The following is a 23,747-nucleotide window of genomic DNA, read 5'->3' as shown; positions in this document are numbered from 1 at the left end:
GTCACCGGATTATGGAGTTAATTGGGCGTCATTTAATCGTCGGGACTGACGTTAAGAATCCGATGCGTACGACTCGGTGGTGCATATGACTCACAGGAGCCGTCGGATCTGCTGTCTAACCCATCCACGATCGAGTATTACGGTTCCCTAACGTGAACCGCGGCACACGGGACACCAAGGTTCGCGTCTATTTCTGTCGCCTCTACAGTTTCCAATGTTTGTTAAGGTATCGAGTTGGAGGGAGCCCTAAGCCGGTCCTCGCTGCCTTCTCCGTTTCGGGGAGTCACTCCATCCATCGATTTCTAGGTTTGGCGAATCGATTTGTTTTGTTGCAGAAAAAGAAGAAGGAGAAGAGATCGAAAGCCTGAGAGTCTTTGTTCGATATATTGGAAAGGTTTGGGCGTTGGATTCGATGGAGATCGTGCGAACGAGGAAGAGGCCTCGGCTCGCTTGGGACGTAGCTCCTCCCGAACGACGAGAGGTCCGCTTTGTCCGTCCTAGGGCTATGTATGGTTAAGGGGATTGATTCCACAGTGGGGGCAGGTTCTCGAGGGTTAGGGTTTTCTTGTGTTGGATTCTGAATCTCCTATTGGATCTGGCTCTCCGTGGATCTGTGTAGGCCGTTCGGGATGAGGCGGCTCCGCCTAGGAGGGGCGTCTCGCCCCCGTGGAGGGAGGATGACCGAGAAGGGCATTACGTGTTCGATCTTGGAGAGAATCTCACCCCTCGCTGTAAGTGTTTCCCCCCATTCTTATTGCGAAAATATATGTTCGGATCGGTGAATTCGGCAGTTTTCAAGAGGAATATAGTATTTTTTGTCCCATCGAGATCAATTATCTTGTGTTGAAATATATAAATCATCTTTGATTATTTGAGTGCCGTCAACAACTCGATAAATAATGTCAACTAAACATGCTAGTCTAGTTTAGTGCTTTAAATCATTTGATCAGGCGTAAGTCTGCGTGGTTGTAGGCAATTAATACTTGTAAAGTAAATCGAGTTTTTAAGTGAAGGTAGATTTGAGCTATGGAACTGAAATAGAATACTAGAAATACAAACGTTCTATGTTTTTTGGAGCAGTCTTTGGTGATTTTACTAGTTGATTAGTGTGAAAGGTATCCACTTCTTGCTGCTTTAATGATTATGCCAAACTTTACTTATGGCATGGTTGTATTAGCCATGCAAATAGGACAAACGAGGCCTTTTTTTTGGAACACCAGTGAAGAGAGTTGACTTTGTTCGCTCAATTATTGGATACAGCCTGATACATCTAAGAACTCTTAATATTTGTGCACATTAGTAATTTGGTTACTTATGTCGAACTATTTTTATGGTATATGGTTGCTTGCTATCTAGCTAGGGCATCATGGTTTGTTGTTGTCATTGTTGTTGTTTTTGCTGTTATCATTGTAATTTGGTGTGCACTTGCTTTCAAAGGAAATGATGGAAAATAAGAGATATGGCCAAAATAATTATCTGTAAACCAATAAAGTTTTTGCTCAGCTTTAACATAGCATGCTTTAGAATTGGATCATCTGTCTCTTTCTGATATATTTAGTGCCAGACATCATGTCCATGTGTTTGTGTGCAATTGACTCAATCAAGATTGTGGTTTGTGAATGTCATGTTTTGTTGACACTGATGAGAGTCTAGTTGATCGTGGTTCTTCTGGTCGTGATGCAAAGACAATATTAAAAGTAAAAAATAAAAAAATAAGGTGGAAGTTATAGTCAAAGGCTTGGTTATGAAAATTTTACTATTTACTACACTGGGATCTTTCTATATTTGTATTGTAGGTAAATAAGGGGATTGGATTTGGACTGGGTCATTCTGTCACCCAGTGTAGTAATTGGACAAGCGGTTAGGATCACTAATTGGGTTAGCATGTCAGAAAATCAAACTATGTTTGGCTTTATCTAATTTTGGTACAAATGGGTTCAGTCCATAGATGGGTCAATGTTTTGTAGATCCTTTAAAGAACAATTGCTTGGCATAATAATCTCCTTAAAAATTCATCAAACTTTCTGATTTATCATCAAGATCCCACCCCTGAATCTTTTTGTTCTAATGCCTTAACTAGTCCATAGAATATCTGCCTTTCAGAATCTGATAAGTGTTTGAATGATCCTAAAAGCCTCTTGTCTTCTTATTCTGTTTTTACTTATTCAATTCTATTTTCCTTTATCCATGCAGATAAGATACTTAGCAAGATGGGTGAAGGTAAAACTTTGTTTACTTAAGTATGTTGTGACTTTCTTTTTTTCTAGTCATCATACTTTAAAATTTGCAGGTACTTTTGGTCGTGTCTTGGAATGTTGGGATCGTGAGGCGCGTGAATACGTGGCAGTCAAAGTGGTTAGGAGCATAAGCAAGTACAGAAGTGCTGCAATGATTGAAATAGATGTCCTTAATCTTCTAGCTAAAGATGATAAAGATGGATCACGGTATCTGTCAGGCCTCAGAGTTGCTTATAAATAGTACAAAATTCAAGCTTCTTACCACTTTTTTTTGTGATTTGCAGTTGTGTACAGATTCGAAGATGGTTTGACTACCGAAATCACATATGCATCGTAAGTTAACCTTTGGTTATCATTGATCTTGTTTCTTGTGGAATTTAAAAGCATTACAGTTCAATACTGCCCACTGCTTTTGCTTTTCAGTTGTGAAACACCTGCAGATTATGTTTAGTTTGTCACGTGATGGATATTTACTAGTTTGTAAGTAGCCATATTGTTGACATTTGAGGAAAGGTTTTAGAGATGTCACATTGTTGGAAATGGTAAACTCTGGTCTGTGACTTCTTTGTGATATATTTTTCTGTTGAACATCAAAGCGCTGTATAACTTTTGGTAATCCTAAATTAGCTTCAGGAAAGTGGACTGAAAAAAGTTGAAATCTTTTTTACAATTTTGTGGTTGCAAACACTTGGTATGTTATTATATCTGTATGGTCCTGCAAAACTAAATTTAATTGTTCTCCTTAAATGAACTTACCTTATTTTATCAGGTGTTTGAGAAGCTTGGCCCAAGCTTGTATGATTTTTTAAAGAGAAATAAATACTGCCCATTCCCTGTGGAACTTGTGCGGGAGTTTGGACGTCAGCTGTTGGAATCTGTAGCATGTGTGTTGATTATACTTGGTTTCTTTTCGTTTATGTTATTCAAATCTTCTGTTGAACCACTCTTAAGAATCTACTTTTGCCATCTCTTCACTGTGATTCGATCGCATGATCTTTAATCTTTCTTTTCTTTTTCTTCAACATAGATATGCATGATTTACGCCTTATTCACACTGATCTGAAGCCAGAAAACATTCTTCTTGTATCTTCTGAATATGTAAAGGTTCCAAGCAACAAGGTATTTTGTATAATGCATTTTATAGGTCATGCAATATTTTGTCATTAGGTAATGTACTTGGCATTCATTTTAAATGAATTCTTGGGCTGGTACAGAAGAATGCACAAGACGAGATGTACTTCAGGTGCTTGCCAAAGTCTAGTTCTATAAAGCTGATTGATTTTGGTAGTGCTGCCTTTGAGAACCAGGATCATAGCTCAATTGTTTCAACGAGGCATTACAGGGCACCTGAAATTATTTTAGGTAAATTGGTTTATGAGTTAAGTATTGGATTCACTCTCTTGTCTGAGATGCAGGATATCCAATCGGACTAAGGTAGTAAGGATTTTGAGTTGTGGTTGTAGCTTTTTTGATACCTTTGAGACTGAAGTTGTTGCAAGCCTGTAAATGCAAGCATTTACTTGATTTTTTTCCTGGACCAGGAATTTTCTTTGAAGGCAATAGTTAAATCACTTGAAGTTGTTTCTTTGCATGTTGGGAAACCTAGGCCACTCTGAATTAGTTAAAAGGCCTATTGTTTTAATGTTAATAAATCTAGAAACAATAGAATCAAATTTAATGTAAAGGCCTATTGTTTTAAAACTTCAAGTGATTTAACTAGAAACAATATAATCAAATTTACTAATAAAGCTAATAAAGTTAATAACTTTATTAACTAATAAAGCTCGTTCCTTGCATGTAATGTGTTTTGCATAATTTTTAACAGAACACTTTACTAGAACCAATAAAGCAATTGTACCACAGTAAAATTTTAAATTTTGATGTGATAAGTTGTTAACTTTATTAGCTTTACTAGTATTTTTTATTATATTCTTTCTAGTTAAATCACTTGAAGTTTTAATGTACTGTTTTAGTAAAGTGTTTTGCTTGATTTTTTTAAGTAGGCCAAAGGTTCATCATCTTTATTAGTAATATACTTCTCTTGTTTGATATGAGTTTCATTATAATAAAATTTCTCGGCATATGGCTCACTGTATGCCTCCACTTTCCTTTTATGTTATAGAAATTGCTTCAGATATAATACCTTGTGCTTGAAGTTCAATTGTAAGTCCAGATGTATATCTCTGACTTAGTGCATTCACGCCATTTTATGTTTGGAACATCTCATATTAAAATATTGATTTGAAATTCTGAATAGGTTTAGGGTGGAATTATCCCTGTGATGTATGGAGCGTTGGATGCATACTTGTTGAGCTTTGTTCGGTCAGTCTGTAACCTCTGACAATTTTCAAAGTACCGTTTTCGACAACCCTAGTTTGGGGATTAACTTATAGCTTGTTTCAGGGAGAAGCGTTGTTTCAGACACATGAAAATTTGGAGCATTTAGCCATGATGGAGAGAGTTTTGGGACCATTACCAGAACGCATGATAAGAAAAGCCAGGTAGTGTTTTAAATGTGCTAAGTGTAATACGTCATGCTGAAGTTTTATGCAGCCACCAGAAGGGAGTTTTGGAGTTTTGATTTGTGACCAATGTACACTTACATTGCTTTGACTAGAATACTTTACATTTACAAAGTCATCATTCTAGCTTCCATTTATTATTTTTTTGGCAGGAATATCTATTTCATAAATTCAAGCATCTTATATTATTTGCACATACATTCTCGAAATTGTGCAGTGAAATTGATAATTAGTATCTCATGCATTATGATTTGCTACATTTGTTATGACTTTTTTATACAAATTCATATATCTTGGTTGTTTAAAGGGTTTTTTTTTCATATGCTAATCTTGGACTTCTTGTTGCTGTATTCATAACTTCTGCACCTGCATCAATTCTTAAAGGATGAGGTTTTCTCACTATAGTTACCGCATCATGTCAAAGCCCTGAGATATAAGACAATATGTCAAGTTAACTTCATGGTACTTTTCCTTCTTTGGGAGATTTTTAGGGTAGAACAATTTCTAGTAGTAGTGCAGAGGCAAAAGTTCTTTACTAATCATAAATGAACAATGAATGCCTTCATGATATGATAGCTAGAAATCAATGCCAAGATCGTTGTGGCTGTATCGCAGTTCATATAAGCAGTGAGTTGTAAGTTATATAGCATCATTTCTGAATTAAAAATCATCTGGTTGTGATATTCATCCAAAACTTACCAAATATGTTTTTTCTTCACTGTCTGTTTCCAGGTTCGCTACATGTTTGAATTGTTTGAAATGCAGTATGCTTGTCTTCTATACTGTTTCATTTACTTTATTTCTTATTATTTTGGTTCATGCTCCTTGTTCCTGATGCATGCAGTTCCTCGGCTTCAAAATACTTCAGGCGAGGTTCACGGTTAAATTGGCCTGAAGGTGCTGTTTCCAGAGAGAGCATTAGGGCTGTGAGAAAGCTTGACCGGCTTAAGGTTGAATTGATATGTTTTTTATGATTGGCATGCTAACTTGATGTCTGAAGGTCTATACAATTTGCATATGCACTAATAAGATGATTGATCAATATGAGGTTGCTAGTGAATCACATTGTGATTATAGATTAATCATAGAAGTTTTGTTTCCTTTCACAGATAAGAGGATTTTGAAGGTTCAATACGAAATTTAAATTGGCATAGATACTTTAATATGGAAAAAATGTTTTATTAGGCGATATTAACATCAAAGACCAAATAGAATTATCCTTTAGTGAGTTATTTAGTGCTGAACAATTTTTTCATAACCCTATTCAGTGAGTTATTTATTGACTGTAAGCTATATAAATACCACCGGAACAGAGGAATCAATTTTTGTGGACTATATCCATTCTTCTGGTTTAGTTATTCATGGAGTGTTGTTTACATTTATTGTTTTGCACAACGGGGTTGGATGTCAATGAAGCAAAATACATTAAAACTTTATTTAGCTGTACAGCAGTGGATTGGTTCACTGGTCGGTGGTGACATCTCTTGCTCTTTTTCAGGATATGATCTCTAGTCATGTGGATTATTCCAGAGCTTCGTTAAATGATTTGTTGTATGGGCTTTTGAAATTTGAACCATCGGAGCGATTAACGGCTCGTGAAGCCCTCAACCATCCATTCTTTGAAAACCCTACGTGAGCAATAGTTGGAAGGGTGAGAAAAGGCTAGTAATTTGATGATCCGTGATTGGTTTTACTGGCTTCCAAGAAGAAATCCAATCCAAAACTGCAAAACCTCCAGCAACATCTGTATCATATCTTATCTTTAAGCTCATTTTCCTGCCACTGTAATGCCAATTGATGCCTTGTTGATGGTATCTTTTGTAATTGATGCCTTCTATGGTTTGATTGGCTCGTGCCAAATAGACTGTAGATTAATCTACAGTCTGTTGTGGTAGGTTGATGTTCAAGCTATGCTACTGGCCCCCGTTTCCCCTTCATCGTTTGATGTGGCATGATTCTTCTGCTGAAACAGATGAGCATAGTTTGAAGTTTTGTATTTAGTCAATGTTTTAGGTCAGATGGGCATTGCACTTGACCACCAATATTATGTAGTTACCAAAATTGCTTACGGCTGTCTGCTTTCTTCTGATGTGCTATTAGGGTCCAGTTCATCGGTTCTCATCGCCTCTGAAGCTGTCATCCTCATGCTAAGAGTAAGTGTGTATGGTTTAAATTAGGGTTCATTGGAACATTACAAATATTATCATTCTGGGACAGTTATCATGTACTTAATCATTAACTGTAACAATCTGTTGTAATGATCCTTGAATGTTAGAAACAGTGGTCTTTGCTCAGTTTCATTATACTATTTACCCACTGGTCAAACTTCCCAGGTGTGTGAATACAGTTGAAATTTATCCATTTCTTCTTCCAGAGTTGATATCTTTACTTTTGTCACCTGACACTGTTGTTTCACAGGTCGCCAATTGCAAACAATTGCAATTGCATCACTCAGATTTAGTTTGCAAACGGCTCGACCCGGAAATTACGATTGACTCGTGTAGATGTTGAACCAAGCACAACAAAGATATCGTTCTACGTGTTCCCCGGTGAGCCAAGCCGGACACAAGTCATCCTAATATAATAGGGTAAGAATCCGATCTTACCTTTGTCTTTGCATGAAACTTTTAAGATTGCATGAAATATAAATTGTCAGCCATTCTCCATCACTACCCAATCAAATATAGAATGATCTAACAACATTCAAGATCACCAGGATATTTGATCTAATAACTCTTTTGGCTATCTAGTCTTATTTTAGAACATAAATCTCGATAGGCTTGCTGAAACCAACGTGACATGTTGCTCTGTCTTCGTCATAGGATTGTTAGTGATGGAATGTAAAGACCTTTCTTTTGATTCGGCCACTCGTAGCTTGACAAAAATTAGGACATTCTTTTTGATGTGTGATTCCACTAGTGGAAACAGCCATTAATAGACTTTATTGGTGAAATGGACCTATTGGTTATCTCAACCGAAATAATAAACCACAAGTATCCCTTACATGATTTGTCTGTGAAGCGAATATTCTATCAAGACCTCAGAAGAGCCAAGCCGTGCCAACCCTAATCAATGGCAGGCAATTCTACATTTGAGGGCATGGTAGGCACAATTCGTGGAAGGTGTGTAGTTTGAGCCAAAGAAGTAAAATTACGAGCCTTGCCGATGTAAGAACTCCACCCTTTTATGCTACTTTTCTAACAACTCCAGACAAACACCTTCACGAGCATATCTAACCCCCTCTCACCCTCCCTGTGTATGTTTAATCTATCCGATTTAATTTAATTATTAATTAATTTCTAACTGCCGCATACTCAGCACCTTTAAAGCGTGTCTTCCTTGTAGCCTCCACCAGCTTTTCCCTGCTACCTTTGCATCTGCCTCGCGTCCTCTACATATCCTCTACCAGTGCTCCTCCTCTCTGCCGCCCTCACCTCTCTGAAGAAGACGAAGAAGAAGAAGAGAGAGAGATGGGAAAGAAAGGCCTTCGGAAATCTATCCGAGTTTGTCTCTCCAAGCTCAAGAAAGTACCGTCTCATCTACACATACCCAATTCCCCGCATCCGGCCGCCGCCACTGCCGCCACCAGTTGGCTGTTATCGGCGTGCAAGTATCCCAAGACCCCATCTTTCGCCGTCGACCGCGGACGCGCCGACGACGACGGACACGACCCTGCCGCCACGCTCTCCGACGTCGACCGCTTCCTCTGCGAGAACTTCCGCTCCCTCTACTTGCGCGAGGACGAACCCGCCAACCTCTCCGAAGCGAACCCCCGGGGGGACGAAGACGAGCGCCCGCCACCCGCAGCGTTCTGCTCGTCCGAGCGCTTCTTCGTGTCCTCCGGCGCGTCCAACTCTCTCCACCGTGGGGCCCGGCGGAACAACGCCTCGTCTTCGTGGTCGTCACGGTCACCGTCGCCGTCGAGCTCTTCTCGGACGAACGAGGCTGGGGCGGAGGCACGAGGCGACGGGGTCGCGGTGGTGACGTTCTCCAAGGACCCCTACGACGACTTCCGGCGGTCCATGCAGGGCATGGTGGACGCGCGGCACGTGGAGCCGAACCAGCCTTTGGACTGGGACTTCATGAAGGAGCTCCTCTTCTGCTACCTTGAGCTCAACGACCGGAGCGTCCATAAGCACATCTTGAGGGCCTTCACCGATCTCACCGTCAGCTTCCGCCGCCGGGCTGCGGCAGAAAGGCGGAGAGCACCGGCTGGTAACAAGGGGAGGAGGAGGAGGAGGAGGAGTCGGAGATCAGCCCAGAAGGCCGGAGACGTAAGAGATGCGGTGCCGCGACATCTTCTGGTAACCGAATGACGTGTATTGAATTTGGCAGATGCAGTGGGGAGGGTGGCTCCACCATATGCGGAGCCGCAGAAGAAGAAGAAGAAGATGCCATGATTTCCGGCGGTCCAAGCGGTGTCTGTGTAACGCCTATCTACTGTACGACTTTGGCAGTCTCAACCGTCAACCAATGAAACTGATCACAAAGGCATTTAATCTTGCTTTGATGGAAGAAATCTGAGGAGGCTGCTGGGAATCCTAAGCTTGTTCTTGTTCTCCCAATAATGTGAATGTTGCACCCTCATCAGAAATAACATGGATAGAAAACTCAGATCTGTTCATGATATCATCAATATCATATATATATATATAGTGACACGTTTAATCCCGATTAACAAAAATAATAATATCAGAAGATTATAGTATTTGACTACTGCTGGAGAACAAAACCAAGTCAACACTTGATGTGCTGAGGAGACGCGCCAATCACATGGCCGACATAAAGCAGTCACAGATATCAATCTTCACCGGATTGAATTAACTATCACCAACAAACCCAGACAAAAGACAGCATGAACAACTTGACGGGAGAAATCATGCAAACGTAGAGTTCTACACACGCATTGCTGTGGAACCCTATAATTCAGGTTTCTATGCAACAGATGAGGGAGATGGAGAGACTTACGCAACCCCAACCCCGTCCACATGAAATCTCAAAGTTATACCTAAAAATGAGGAGGAGCACTTGAATCTGTGTGGTACAGAATCACATTATTTGCAAAGGGAAAATTTACTACTTCCAATCCTAATGCAGTACATCACTTCTAATTAGGTACACATAAAACAATAAAGCAGCCAATGGATGCTCCGCAATCACTTTCCATGTCTCATACAAAGGCAGTCAGGTAGATTGAAGCAGAGATGATCCTACAGTACAAGAAAACAAAGCGTCAGAAGCCCGGAACAAGTTGTGCAGAGTAATAGCTGATATAGAACCAACATTGTCAACCAAAAGAAATGCCTTTGTTCATCAAAACACTTTCCTAGGTGAGTGATAGCGAGCTCCATAGGCGTTCTCAAGTGAGGCTTGAGAACATGTGTCATAACTAGAAGATCGTAATCACATTTTCAATAACCATATTCATGAGATTTCATCATTTCAACCTAATCAGGCTTGGAAACAGAAGCCATCTCTTTGATTGCATCAACAAAACGAGGAGACTCTCAACAGTGTGCCGTCACCAATGGTAATGTCAAAACAACTTCACAGTATTCGATACCAATGAAGGGAAAGTGACCGAAGTGGCACCTAAATATAATTACTTGGTTGGAAATTGTAGCATAAGGTTCACTTAATCGGTGAACCAGGGAAACACAATTAAGGAGATCAATATGTCTTCTGTGTATATACTATGAAAATAACACACGGGAACTCATGCTCCTAGCTCATGTGCCCTGTCAAACATTGATCAATCTGCAGATGTTGGCCATTAATTACAAACCTTGTGATCCATTTGAGGAAACTAATGCCACATTGTCATCGACTTAAAATGAGCATCTGCATATCTGCATGGAAACCCATTATATGTTCTATTTTCAGGCTGTAGATGCCATATGCAAACTACAACCACATATCACAAGTTCACATCAGCTTTTCAGTCCACTATAGTACATCAGTTCAAAGCCAAAGTCTTCAAATTTTGGACGTCTGAAACTCAAGTCTGATCACAATCCGTCAGTTTCATCATATACAAATTCTACAAGGAACGATGATCTTACTCACTATGACATTGACAGCATTCAAACTTTCTCCCTGATTAAATAAATGATACATATGGTGCCCTATGGCAGAGCCCCAAGCAATTTCTGGTGCAATATCAAGAAAATAAATTCACAATCATTGCTAGAAACTTAATAAAGCTTCCTATAGTTCCAGATGAGACCATGTAGGCTATCTAGGTTGCCTTCATAGATCAAAAGTTCTTCCAAGTTCCAAAGACAACAACCACAATGTTCCAGTTATTTGGCATTAACTATATGTGTTTTCCAACAAACAGATCCAGCTTAGGGCAATATCATCAGTCAAAGTGGGAGTGACATAGCCCTCTAATAAAGTCCTTATAGATCCATACTTCTAAGATCTTATAAAGGCTTATGTTGGTTGTCAATTGCCTAATACAAGTCTCCTCCATTTTCAAAGTATGTGACCAACAATAAAAAATTTAACAATAAGAACATACAAGCGATAATTTAGGACATGATCAAACATACTAGTTAGTTGAATTCATTGAAACATAACTAGCATGGACCAATTCCGATGCCTCAGAAAGTTCCCAAGTCCTCTATCTTGATATAGTATAGGAGCCACTGACCAAATAGTAAGAATATGCATAAGGAATTCTTCAGAGGTCAAGATCAAGTTCAAAAAGTCCAATGCAGCTCAAGAACTTCTACAGACCAGCATTTCTGCAGAGAGTCAAACACTCTTGCTCATTTCTAGGGCAAAAATCATCTATGTCCACTTGGGACTCATATCCATTTGGAATATAACTTGCATTCTTTCACTGACAAACAAAAATGGAAACTGAACAACTTAAAAGACCCAGATCCAGAAATATCAAATCTATAATATAAAAGTATTTCACTGACAGATAAATTCACCAACAACATCCTAAAAGCTTTCCAAAAATGACATACGCTTAAAAAATGCTACTACGTGTCTCTCTTAATGCTGCCACCGACAACACTAAACCTAAATTGATTAACAGCATAACATAGACGACAACCTGATAACAGTAATGAACGTATGAAACTTCAATATATCATCTTCAAAACAACAATTTTCCTTATCATGTTTGTGCTAAATGCATTCTTCGAAACTTCATAGATATTTGATGTCCTAGATCAAATGGAAGTTCACTATAATTTTCCTTTCAGTTAGGAGTGTAGATTAAAAGGCATGTAAGCACTAACATAAACTAAGATGTAAGAAACAGATACATAAATAAGCCCAAACAGTAGCAAAAATTCAAGGCAACTTGTATGTCACTCAATATTTCAGATATGCAGCACAAATGGCTTCATTCAATCATTTTATTATATAGATGATAAGAAAATGCTAAACTAAACAATCCAACATAATAAAAACCAACCAAGAAAGGAAACTAATTCCACATTAGTGATGCTTACCCTACCCGCTCAAGTTCTCAGCAGAACCACCGTCATCACCATCGTTGTTGTCCTCATCCCTATCTTCCAAGTCTTCATCATCATCTTCCTCCACCTGCTCCTCTCTTAATTTTGCAATCTCCTCTTGCACCCTTTCCAAAATCTGCCTTTTCTGCACCTCCAAATCCCTTTGGAACTCCTTCCTCATCCTTTCTAACTCTGCCATCTGCTGTCTCTTATGGTTCTCCATCTTCTCATAAACCTCTCCAAACTTCTGAATTGATTCCGCAAGCATCTTAAAAGAAGAGTCTGAGCAAATGTTCTCCCTCTGTGGTGGAAGCCCATCAGAGTCATTCTCCTCATCACCATCATCCTCGGTTCCGCTGTCTCCCGGACTGTCCTTCATCCCATTATTCCCACTGTAACCATTCCTGTAAACGCTGGAACTAGCAAAGACATACTCTCCCGCATCAACACCGCAGGGCAACCTCGGCGGTGGTGGTGGCGGTGGCTGCTGCCGTGCTGTCAGCGGTGGTGGGGATGGCGATGACATCAAGGCATCCATCTTCTTGAAAAAAACCCACTTGCTTCCAGCATTCCCGTGCGCCATGCTGCTCGCCTTCTCTTTCTTGTACTTCTTCTTCAGGGTATCGACCCGGTTGCGGCACTGAGCGTCGGATCGAACCACCTTGGAAGCCTGCGATACCTTCTTGGCGACCTCGTTCCACTCGTCCGATCGGAGACTCTTCCTTCCATTCTGGAGGTAGCGATCGCCCCAAGCATCCAGGAGCACAAAGGTCGAGTCTTCCGACCAATCCGGCGGGGAGGTCCGGGCGAGAGGCTTGGGGGGTGCCGCGGCACGCAGGCGCGGGGCGAATTCGAACCCCAGGGCGAGTTTGTCGATCCTTCTCCGCTTCCCACGGCTCTCCGACGAGGAGTCATCGTCATCGTCATCGTCGCCGTAGTTCCGGGTGCGGCGATGGCCGTCGCCATCGTCGTCCTCATCGTCATCTACGGGCTGATCCATGTAGTTCTGCTCCTCCTCCTCCTCGGCCTCCTCTTCTTCGTCGTCGTCGGTGGCGTCGTCATAACCACGGCCAAAGTGGGGAGGGGGAGGGGGGTTACGGAAGCGTGTCTTGGGGCGAGGAGCGGAGGAAGAAGAGGGGAAATAGTGGCGAGGCTTCGGGGGGTGGAGATTGGGTGGGTACCGGGCGTCGTCCTCGGAATCATCCATCGAAGGAGGTAAAAGGAGCAAGGAAGAAGAAGAATTAGGAACCCTAGGCGTTCAATCGAGAGAAGCTTGTCGCCCTTTTCAGGAACCCTAATTTCTTTGGTTGAATCGGGAAGGGGCGGATGAAATCGGTGGGTGGCAGGCCGGGTGGACGTGGACCGCTCGGGGGCTCTTCACGAGGAGGCGACGCGGGATGCGACACCCACTCGCCCACGGGAACTCGCCACGGTCGAGTTCCGGGTCGGGTCGCGTTCGGATCGGGTTCCGGATCCTGTTAACTGCTAAAGAAACGCGAACCTTTTCCTCCTCGATGTACAAGTCTATTACACGTGATGTCGTCGGGTTCGGATCGGGTTCCGGATCCTATTAAGTAATGCCAACCTTTTTCTCCTAGATGTAGAAGTCTATTGCATGTGATGTCGTCGGGTTCGTATCGGGTTGCGGATCCTGTTAAGTAACACCAACCTTTCTTCCCTCGATGTACAAGTCTATTACACATGATGCGGATCGGGTTCGGATTGGATTCCAAATCCTGTTAAGTAACATTAACCTTTTTCCTCCTCGATGTACAAGTCTATTTACACGTGACGCGGTTTGCATTACATTCTGTTAGATGGATGGCGGGGATGGCCTTTTTTTTTTGGCAAGCCATTGGTGCTTCGATGCAAAAATAATGAGGGCGAAATTTTGAACGAAAAAAAAATCTCTAAAATTTAGAATTTTTTAAATAGCATCTTAAATTTAAAATTTTCTTATAGAGTATTTTTTCTTTTAAATAATTATTCTGCTCCTGTTTTTTCTGTACGAGACGATACTGCATAACACCTCTACGACTAGTGGCAACCATCGCTACCCTATATTGCCCAATATCTTCGTAGCTAATGATAACGATGAGAGTCAAGGGTTCAACGGAGTTTGCACGAGGATCGTGCAACCTCCTCGCATCCCTTCCTTGCTTATGCGATTTCCTCATGCCTCCCTATGGGCAAGGAAAGAGAAGACGACTCACCCTCATGACTAATCGCGACAATAAGAGTCGAAGAGTCGAGAGACAAGCATAAGTCAACAAAATAAGATAACAACACCGGAGACAATGACGATTTATCAACAAAGACGATTAAAGTTAGAGAAATTTTTTTATTATTTTTTAAAATGATAAGAGTAAAATCATCTTTTCACACGGTTAATGCACTGAAAATTCTGAAACTTTTAAAATAGCTTTTTACGAAAATTTGTTCAAATAATATTGTATACATTTGGATAAAAAATAATCCGACCACAGTGGGAGTCGAACCCACGACCTTTTGATCCGAAGTCAAACGCGCTAATCCACTGCGCTATGCAGTCACGTCGATAAATTGATCCGACAGCTCTTCTTATCAAGATGATTGACATGCCCTGTTTCCACCATACACATAACGTCACTGATGCCAACCTGTAGTAATCTGCCACGTTTAATCATCTTTCACATAACCAAATGGGGGAAAGAATTGCACCAATTTAAGGATGACTCCGACCTGAGACAACTATGAACACGTTTGAAGCTATAGAAGACAGACAAAATTGCATATAGGTATAGTTGACGCATAGAAAATGGCCACAACATAAGTTCCCGTTCATTTCATTATTGATGCATATATAGGTACAATTGACTTTTTAATCTTTATGCCTAGCAGGAAATGAACAAAGAGACCCAAGGCAGAAACTAGGAAACTGTTTTATCAATGCACGTTCATCCAAAAGGATTTCTGCTATCAGGAGTGAAAGCATTTGGGGTTCCGGATCGGTACCCAGCTCCTTGTGTGCTAAAACCACCGGTTCCTTGATGCCTGCAACCATTTACTTGTATGGTTAAAGCTATTCACAAGAATTATATTACTAATCATGGAGTGTTCATGCTAAAGCTTATGATTATTCATGCTTAATCAGTAATGTTGAAATCCATTTATGGAGCAGGATGTTGATTAAATGGCAAAAGAATCGACATCCAAGATCTGGCACAGAAGCTCAGTAAAAGACCGGTCGCTGCAGTAGGTTTTTGCCTTCTGGATCATTTGCAATTTCCTGATCTATGGATTATCCTGAGGAGGTTCAAATTGATCGAGGAAGAAATCAAACACAAAACATTAGATCAAGAATCTTACATCACGGGAAGTCCAGGTGGTGGTCGGGGCACAGGACCTCCACCTTGCTGCACCATGTATGGCCCTGAAGATAGAAATTCTCCATCACCGCCAACAAATCAATAGACATTTGAAATAAAAAGCCAGAATATGGAAATTAAAGGATCATAATATTACGATGCAGAGCTAGCATAGAAATTTGTTGCGGGGGCAACCACCGTTGCATGGGTAAGTTGGATGTGCTGTGCCAAATGGTTGAGTGACCATCCACGTAAGGTAATGCTCCGCGTAGAGATGCCAAATTTGGGAACTACATAATGAAGAAAAGAGATGATAACACAACCAAAACAACATAGACAGCCACGGGTTTTGGTTCATAGTTTGAAAAAAAGATTGCCAACGACGTCACCTAATACAATGTAATTCTTTATATATAAACTTGGACCATCCATCACACAGGTTGGCCATAGGACAACCTATATTATTATGCTTAGAAATTAAAGAAGTTCCCAGATCATCCACCAGATATCTATACCTGGGGCCTGAATGAAATGCTTGACATATAGGTGATGGTATATTCAGAAGAGAATACACTGTTGGAAGAATACAAACTCATCGATTTGATGATAATGCATAAAAGTTGACAAGTCTGTACTTGCAAAATTCAACTCAAGTAACAGGTGCAAAATCACCAAAAATAAATAAATAAAAGCTGTATTTACTCAAATTGTGAAATTAAACATATATGGTGGTCATTAAAGGTGCCGTGACTATTTCTCATAACAAAATAATTATTGCCACATGTACTTCCAGTGACAGCATCATTGCCACTTGCATAAGAAACAGCTCATCCAAGACCAGTAATGTAAATAAGAGGAGACAGGCACATCAACAGAATAGAATATAACACAAATTATCTTAGAAGATGTCAGTAACAACTAAAGAATATTCCTAATTTAGAAATAGTGTACAACAAGAGCCAAACCGATACGTATGCAAATTAGCTGGAACTGCAACGCAGGCAAGGCCTAGTTCAAGTTATACCTTCAGGTTAGTTCTAATAAATAAGCCTTGTTAAGTCAAAATTTCCAGTTTCTCTGTTACTTATGCACCTTTTTCATAATTAACTTAGAGGCTGTTCAAGAATATATCAAGTGTATAACAGAGAAAGATGGCCACGTGACCCTTATCTGTTTCTTCCTAACCTGACCGTATCCTCCAGTTACAAATTAAAAATAAATCTCTAATTTCAGTTTATAAAAGGGTTGGTTGGACCGTTGGAATAAATAGGAGGAGAACACCGAACAACTTATCCTTTTCCCGTTATTGTTTTTTCCAGGAATTTATATTTAGTAAACTAAAATAATTACCATCTTCATCTTAAGAGTCTATTTCACCAAACAGAAGAAGACAAACAAGTGTTCTCCAATATGTGGTTTTCTCAGTTGGCAGGCCATATCATCCTCTTTTTGTTGCTTTCCACCTCAATATCTCTCCCTCTACTCTAATTTGTCCACCCTTCAACTATTTAATTTCGTCCAGAAGTTGGAATCATTATGTACAGCCAAGATCAGCCCCTAAACTAAGCAGGTTCCGTTTGTCCTCAATGTTAATGTTTGTGACAGCAAGATTTTTTGCTTAATTGGCATCAATATTAGATTATGAAGCAGATATTCAATCTACCTAGGTGACAAGATCAAAACTATTAAAGTGTCCATGTAGATGTTGACCATTAAACCCAATGAAATGTGGCCCATAATGCTAATGTTGAATAACCCCAGGAGATTAATCGGTTAAAGAAAGCTCCAGAACAGGTGCAAGAATTAATGTCCTGCTCAAGATTTTCTTGTATATGTTTCCTCAAAAACAATTGTCTAAACTACAGAAACTTTTAAACAGGAACTCGACATACTGTTGATGCAAGAACTAAATTTGGCTCATCGATAAAAGTAACGGGTTTGCAGATGCAGAAGAATGAGAATAAGTTTGCACTGTCTGCAGCATAAAAGATTACAATTAACTGACAATCAAAAAGTTGAAAGCAGAGAACAAAATTTGAACTATCAAAAGATGAGAAGTGCTATCACATACAACTGCAGTTGGATAATGTGTGCCATAACCCATAAGACGTTGAGGTGTTTGGTAACCAAGAAATGGAGCTGATGCTGATGGATATACCGTGGTAAACAGATCCTAAAATTGAGTTTAATTTTCATAAGGAACTCCCCATGTTCAAGCTTGCAAACTATTACATGGTGCTGGAATGAAATGATTACCGCAGGAAGTTCTTTTCTTCCGGTAGGCTTGGCCTCTGTGGCGGAAGGCTGTGTTGAAACTCCAGCAGTGGTTTCATGAAGTGATTTGTTCACTACTTGAGAAGATTGACTGGTTAGAACACTAACTCCATGCAAATTTGACTTAAGCTGAAGTTGATTGCATACGAAAGAAACCTAATTAGTTACCAAATAATACTGTAGCTATCTCACGATTTTGACAAATAAACTTACCTGGTTGTTTGGAGCCCTAAAAATAGGTGCACTAAATGGCTGCTTACTTGTCTGAACACTAGGAACATGGAATACAAAAGGCTGATGCTGGTGCATCATTGACCAATGACCTGCATTACTTTGGTTTGGAGAAGAACCAGCTCTAGCAATAGATATGCTTGGAGCATTGGCAGCAGAAGCAGTCTGAGAAACTGACAACTGGGACAGCAGAGAATCTGGTGTGCTTACAGCTGAAGCTACCTGGGTCACTTTTAAAGCCGAAGAATCATCAAAAGATGCCCAACCTCCACTTTCAGCAGGGAAAGAGGTAGTTTGTTGAGGTACATACTGATCCAAAGCTCTGGCAACAGGAACAATAGGATCTGCATCGAAATCTATCAAATTTCCAGAGTTTACAAGCTTTGGTTCAGCTGAAATTCCAACATTGGATCCTCTACTAGGCAAAGATGCAGTCCTCTGAAATATAGTTTCACAGTAAGCATCAGACTTTTATGATCACGTATAAGAAACATAAAAATCAAGCTTCAAACATGAGAATTACAGAACAAAAGTAGACCAAACAACAGTTCCATGCAAAAATTATAACACCTTAGATTAGTCCCACATTAGAAGTGCGACAAGACAAAGGTTGACTTATATACGTCTGAGGGGTCTACTATTTATGCATTTTAAATTGATGGTTCAAGCTCAATGAAGTTACCAAGCCAGTTATCCCACGGGTTGTGACAATTGGTATCGAAGCCAACTTAGTATTGGTGCGGTGGGAGGCTCGAATAGGAAGGGACTACTCGTGGATGAGCCGACGTGGAACCACCATTGAGCTATGACTCACATACACTATACTAGAGTTTGATTTTGGGCTATGTTGGGACTTGATGTCAAACCTTTAAGTGGGCCTCTATCGGATTAAAGGGGTAGATTTTGGTTCCTTACTTATTATGATACTTGCCTTTCTAGAAAATGCTAGCATCCTCACCTACAAGTGGGAACGAACTAAGAGCGTACAAATCGGGTGCTGATATTCAATTAAAGGCTAAGGTTTAAGCTCAAAAAACTAGTAGTATATCCCGGTCCCTATCTTATTAAGTATTAGGAGTAAGGTCCCATACTTCCATTATGTGCTCGTCAAAGTTTTAAGTGCCGAATATTGTAACACCTCAGTTAATCCCACATCAAAATTTGATAAAAACTAAGATTGACTTATATGGTTCTGGTGAGTCTATTATTATTAGCTTCAATTTAAACATTTTGGACCAGTGATTCAAGCTCAACGAAATTTACAAGCCAATTATTCCATCAGACAATATGCATTTGTAAGCATGGAGAACTGATTTCTAACAAAAGTGAACCGGCCCATAAGTGCAAAAGCATGAATCATTTCCATCAAAAACACACATCAATGTCAAATACTATCTTATTAATAACTAGAAAGTTTCACCTGTACTTGGGCAGAACTATGAGGGAATTGAAACCCAGTTGACTTGTTAGGCTGACCAATTGGAGCAGGTGGAATAATGTTGATTACTTCAACAGGCTTTATCTTAGGGGAATTAGACAGAGGTTGATGGCTTGGTAACCTCTCCTCAATCTTTGGACCGTCAGGAAACTGCTGATCCACAACTTTTTGGTCTTGGCATCTGTAACCAGGTTTATTATCTCTCCCCTTTTCATCTATGATGTCAAAACGGCCAAGACTCCTCTTGTGGTCATTTGCAAGACTTGCAGAACCAGGTTGTTCACCATAATGTCGGCCATCAAACGATGGGCTTCCGATATCTCGAAAGGAATCCACCTTTCTTTTGTCATAAGAATCTTCAGCATTGACCTGCATATTATTACATTTTCACTTTCATATACTGTGATAACTCTCATAGGCCAAAGCACCATCAAAACCAACAAGATATTTGTTACAATATATTCAAGGTGACAAGCAAAAGCAAATATCTCAAGATCTTACACAAAACACTCAATATCACCTTCACCATTTGTGGCCTGTCAAAACTCCTTTCCCCTGTGTATCTTCCATCCACATAGACGTTCTTAATAAATTCTCTGAGTCTGTCAATATTACTGAAATAAAATGTTGAATAAGCTTTACCATCTACACAGATATAAAAGAGCAGTCTAGAATCATCAGCAAACCTGTTATCAGGAAGTGAATGATGCTGTGGGTCCCATTCTTTGAAATAAATTTCCTTAGCACGCTGCATAGAGAAGGTCAAGGTCAAAAGAAAAGGAAATCAATCAATAAAGTTGGAAGGAGAAGTTTTCACAAAGAGATGGCAGATTAAATGAGTGCTTGGATGCGTAGATTTCCAAACCTCGTTCCCTCCTTCTTGAAGAGCGGAAACTTCTTGTGATGTGAACTTGGCCATAGATATAGACTTCACACGATGTGTGAACTCCCGACTAGAATATGTAGATGTCATGAAGTCAACATAGGAGCCAAGAAGGAATAGTTTTGTCATCCGAGAAAATCAGGAAATATTTCATGTAGCATAACTCTGCATGGCCCTATACTGGTGTATGACAACAAAGAAAGAGAACGAAAGACCAACGGAACAAAAACAACCAAAATAATATGCCAAGAAACACTTACTGTATTCCGCTACAATTAATGCATATGAATGTCCAGAAATTTATGCACACATATTGAGGTCCCTGTTCAGAAGAAGGAAATAAGAATAATGATAAAGATCATTTCACATAAAATCACCACTCTACGATAACTAATCAGTGTTGAAAATATTAGATCGTGAATAAGTTATAAAGCAAGGACAAAGTAGTCGATCTTTAAAAAAATTTAAATGCAGATTATTCATTCTTTAAAATAACTACTCTGTTACTTGAAGATCGCCTTTTGTTGCCCTTAAGCAATTGAAAATTTCACTAGGGACTCATACCATATAACACAATCTGAAGTATATGACAGCATAGAACACTCTGTCAATATGATGGCCACACATGGCCACAAATGATAAGGTCCAGCTTCAATATAAGAATGGTGAATAACATCTGTGAAAGAAGGCCATACATATATGCTCGGATAGGAAGCAGAACTTCTAAAATCTCTTTAGTTACTTTGGAATAGTCAGTGAGAGAAATTTATTTAGATTAAGAATACATAAAAAAATCATTCATGGAGCTGAAGTACTGCTTTTGATTATGATGGTCAGAAATGGTCACAGAGACAATATGTGGCACTTCCAAGATCCTATCCTGACATAAAATTACTAAAATAACAAATTTGTTGCATGGCTCACTTGAGTTGGATAGTTAAATATAAAGGTTTTAGTTTCTCCTCTTTGTTGTAGCTGAAGACACCTTGTGAGGTATTCACTGCCAAAAGCTGTGAAAGAAGGATTACATGAAGTCCAAGGGCAGATAAAAAGTTGAGAATAGATAGGAAAAACACAACAGCATCACTGAAAAGAAGGAAAAAAAAAAACTAAATTTCATTGCTAGCTTGAGCCATAGTACTCGAACTCAAGTTTTTGGTGTGAAAGCTCGGGAGTTGAGGTAGTTGAATTTTACTAAAATAGTTTCATTAGCTATTGAGATATTATAAATACTTCTAGGTGAGACTATAATATATTAGAACATCTAGAATATATCAAATTTAGTATATTAGTACATTGTGTCTCACACATATACCTTTAATAAAAAATAATTTAATAATCCAAAAAATAAACAAATAAAAAAGGAGACATGTTGATTATATCAAAATTAGGATGCACCAATATTTATAGTTTTTCATGGGTAAGGACAATGTTGTTGATATAAATGAATAAAAAAGGACTGGTTCGAATAGCATATAATAAGATCATCGAAAATGTTATGAAAATACTTGTACTAGAATGTTTTATTGAAAATGTTCCGAAATATCAGGAAGATAACAATAGTTCTTGGTTTCAACTCTGAGACAAAGAAATAGTGAAATACCAGGAAAAATAAATAGTGATTTAAAATTATCTTTTTTCAGCTTCAGAAATGCCATTAGAGTTTGTGTATATCTATCTCTAGCCCGAGAAAATTCTCCACAATCATCACTATGGTCATATAAGAAAGCCAAATCTTTCCCTTTTTCTGTACGTCGTCTTGTTGCCCTGTGTTCTAATAAATCTACAAGTCAATGAACAAGGACACCACAGGATGCATATTTCTGCTTCTCGTATTGTATTGATTCCCCGTGCATCACTTAAACAGCAAGTATATGGAAGAAGTTGTCATATAAGGTAGAAGGCTCCTACGTAACCAAAATTTATGTATATGAAATGATAGGATCGACAGAAATAGCATTTTTTTTGCAGCTGGAGAAAGATAGGAGCTGAGGTAAAACTGGAGTTGGGGGAAGCAAAGAAATAGAAAAGAATAATACCAGGCTGTTGCAATTGATGCATCTCCGGTTTGCAGGAAGCTTCAGAAGCCCTCGAATGATCTTCTCATTCTTCTCGTCCTCCTTCTCCGGTCTCGCCATCGAGATCCACTCTCCTTCCACACTCTGAAAACAGTCCAAACCAAAGAAAAGGCATCATCAAGAAACAGATGAGAAACTCAACGACACGCCGACAAAACTCCGCAACGTCCGCAGCTTGGTAACTCAGGGAAGTAAAACCACCGAAAGAAGAAGAAAGAGTGAGCAAAAGTGACCTATCCTTTCCTTCTCTAGATCAGGGCTTCGAACAGAGAGGATTTGGGCAGGACGCGAGCTGCTGCGAAAGGAAGATGTGGGAGTGGAGGCGCTGCGATGAATGGATCGAATTAATCATAACAGAACCTCCGGGGGGCATTTCCGGTAATGAAAGGAATGCGCCGCCGCTCGCGTCGGGTTCGCCCTTCTAGAACGAGAACGTCAGCCTTGACGAAGGATGGATGGACTCCCGTTCTGGATCGCTCGCCCACCTCATCGCTGCCTTTCTGGTTCCAGCTTCAGCTTCTGGAAGATGAGAATCGAGAGAAGTTTTCCCAACGTCTCCATCACCCGACACCGGATGCGTCGTCGTAGTCATTCTTTTCCCTTGAGCTGTTCCACCGCCCTCGGCCGGAAGTCTAAGTCTACAGCGCGACTCTTACCTCGTTGCAGCCGGTCCAGAACGCACCGCTGTGTCCCGTCACCGAAGGTTTGGCAACTTGATCGCTGTAAGAATCGCGAGAAGTCAGTTGCCCAATGGCCCAGTGGGCCTCATCAACAACATGGCCCAATGGGCCTCCTCTACCAGACCATCATTACATCACACATTCAATTTCTATATCAAAGCCTTTCTTTATCAGATAAATTAAGTAGCATCATTGGAATCCATGAATCAAGGACTTGGTTAGAAAAAATTATGTGAATGTGTCATGTTTCACCTGTTGTGAGCAAACAAGTAGATCCAATGAACATGCTCATCCTTTTAGGGCTTCCCACAAAGTGAAGGTGATGATAGGGGAAGAGTAGGTTCTTGGGAATATAGGTTTGGATAACATGGCAACTTTAGAGCGCCATGATTCCTCGATCCACACCACACGGACACACACAAGAAAAAGAAAGATGAATAATGTAATAACCATAACAGCAATTTGCAAAATACAATAGTTGCAAATATAGCAATGGGAATTATGACTTGTTGGGTTCATTTAACTTGCAGTAAGATGGTCTATGATTGGTTCTATGTTTATGAATGAGCACAATATGAC

General features: G+C 39.9%; 4 protein-coding genes and 1 non-coding gene across 10 annotated transcripts; 2 read left to right on the top strand and 3 right to left on the bottom strand.

Annotated features, from left to right (window-relative positions):
- Positions 1-198: 198 nt before the first annotated feature.
- Positions 199-7,089, top strand: LOC103993895 (serine/threonine-protein kinase AFC3). Of its 4 annotated transcripts, XM_009414127.3 has the most exons (13): positions 199-306; positions 395-481; positions 620-731; positions 2,194-2,220; positions 2,291-2,444; positions 2,522-2,570; positions 3,007-3,121; positions 3,265-3,356; positions 3,452-3,599; positions 4,495-4,559; positions 4,641-4,738; positions 5,604-5,709; positions 6,258-7,089. In XM_009414127.3, the coding sequence occupies exons 2-13, from the start codon at positions 413-415 to the stop codon at positions 6,393-6,395; spliced, it is 1,173 nt and encodes a 390-aa protein (XP_009412402.2). In that variant the 5' UTR covers positions 199-306; positions 395-412; the 3' UTR covers positions 6,396-7,089. The 4 variants fall into 4 exon arrangements, with proteins under 4 accessions (XP_009412402.2, XP_065050843.1, XP_009412403.2 ...); XM_065194771.1 differs by having other exon boundaries at positions 230-481; XM_009414128.3 differs by lacking the exon at positions 2,194-2,220 and having other exon boundaries at positions 230-481.
- A 119-nt stretch (positions 7,090-7,208) lies between these two features.
- Positions 7,209-9,362, top strand: LOC135680673 (transcription repressor OFP14-like). Its single transcript, XM_065194772.1, has 2 exons — positions 7,209-7,347; positions 8,105-9,362. The coding sequence occupies exon 2, from the start codon at positions 8,230-8,232 to the stop codon at positions 9,073-9,075; it is 846 nt and encodes a 281-aa protein (XP_065050844.1). The 5' UTR covers positions 7,209-7,347; positions 8,105-8,229; the 3' UTR covers positions 9,076-9,362.
- Positions 9,363-9,742: 380 nt separating this feature from the next.
- Positions 9,743-13,625, bottom strand: LOC135680672 (trihelix transcription factor ENAP1-like). Of its 2 annotated transcripts, none has more exons than XM_065194769.1 (2): positions 12,232-13,625; positions 9,743-9,969 (listed from the first exon to the last, which is right to left on the bottom strand). In XM_065194769.1, exon 1 carries the CDS (start codon positions 13,442-13,444, stop codon positions 12,233-12,235), a length of 1,212 nt encoding a protein of 403 aa, XP_065050841.1. In that variant the 5' UTR covers positions 13,445-13,625; the 3' UTR covers positions 9,743-9,969; position 12,232. The 2 variants fall into 2 exon arrangements, with proteins under 2 accessions (XP_065050841.1, XP_065050840.1); XM_065194768.1 differs by having other exon boundaries at positions 12,237-13,625.
- Positions 13,626-14,714: 1,089 nt separating this feature from the next.
- Positions 14,715-14,788, bottom strand: TRNAR-UCG (transfer RNA arginine (anticodon UCG)). The gene has a single exon. It is a non-coding gene; the product is annotated as a tRNA-Arg (tRNA).
- Positions 14,789-15,035: 247 nt separating this feature from the next.
- On the bottom strand, positions 15,036-23,139 carry LOC103993898 (probable ADP-ribosylation factor GTPase-activating protein AGD14). 2 transcript variants are annotated; one of them, XM_009414133.3, is made up of 13 exons: positions 22,722-23,139; positions 22,450-22,572; positions 20,671-20,732; positions 20,393-20,480; positions 20,214-20,275; positions 20,048-20,141; positions 19,510-19,896; positions 18,072-18,527; positions 17,841-17,987; positions 17,656-17,757; positions 15,742-15,874; positions 15,586-15,649; positions 15,036-15,270 (listed from the first exon to the last, which is right to left on the bottom strand). In XM_009414133.3, exons 2-13 carry the CDS (start codon positions 22,546-22,548, stop codon positions 15,174-15,176), a joined length of 1,791 nt encoding a protein of 596 aa, XP_009412408.2. In that variant the 5' UTR covers positions 22,549-22,572; positions 22,722-23,139; the 3' UTR covers positions 15,036-15,173. The 2 variants fall into 2 exon arrangements, with proteins under 2 accessions (XP_009412408.2, XP_065050839.1); XM_065194767.1 differs by lacking the exon at positions 17,656-17,757 and having other exon boundaries at positions 22,722-22,862.
- Positions 23,140-23,747: the final 608 nt, after the last annotated feature.

This window comes from Musa acuminata, chromosome BXJ1-8, assembly GCF_036884655.1.
Source record: "Musa acuminata AAA Group cultivar baxijiao chromosome BXJ1-8, Cavendish_Baxijiao_AAA, whole genome shotgun sequence".
Classification (NCBI taxonomy): Eukaryota; Viridiplantae; Streptophyta; class Magnoliopsida; order Zingiberales; family Musaceae; genus Musa; species Musa acuminata.
This window is presented reverse-complemented; position numbering and strand designations above follow the sequence as displayed.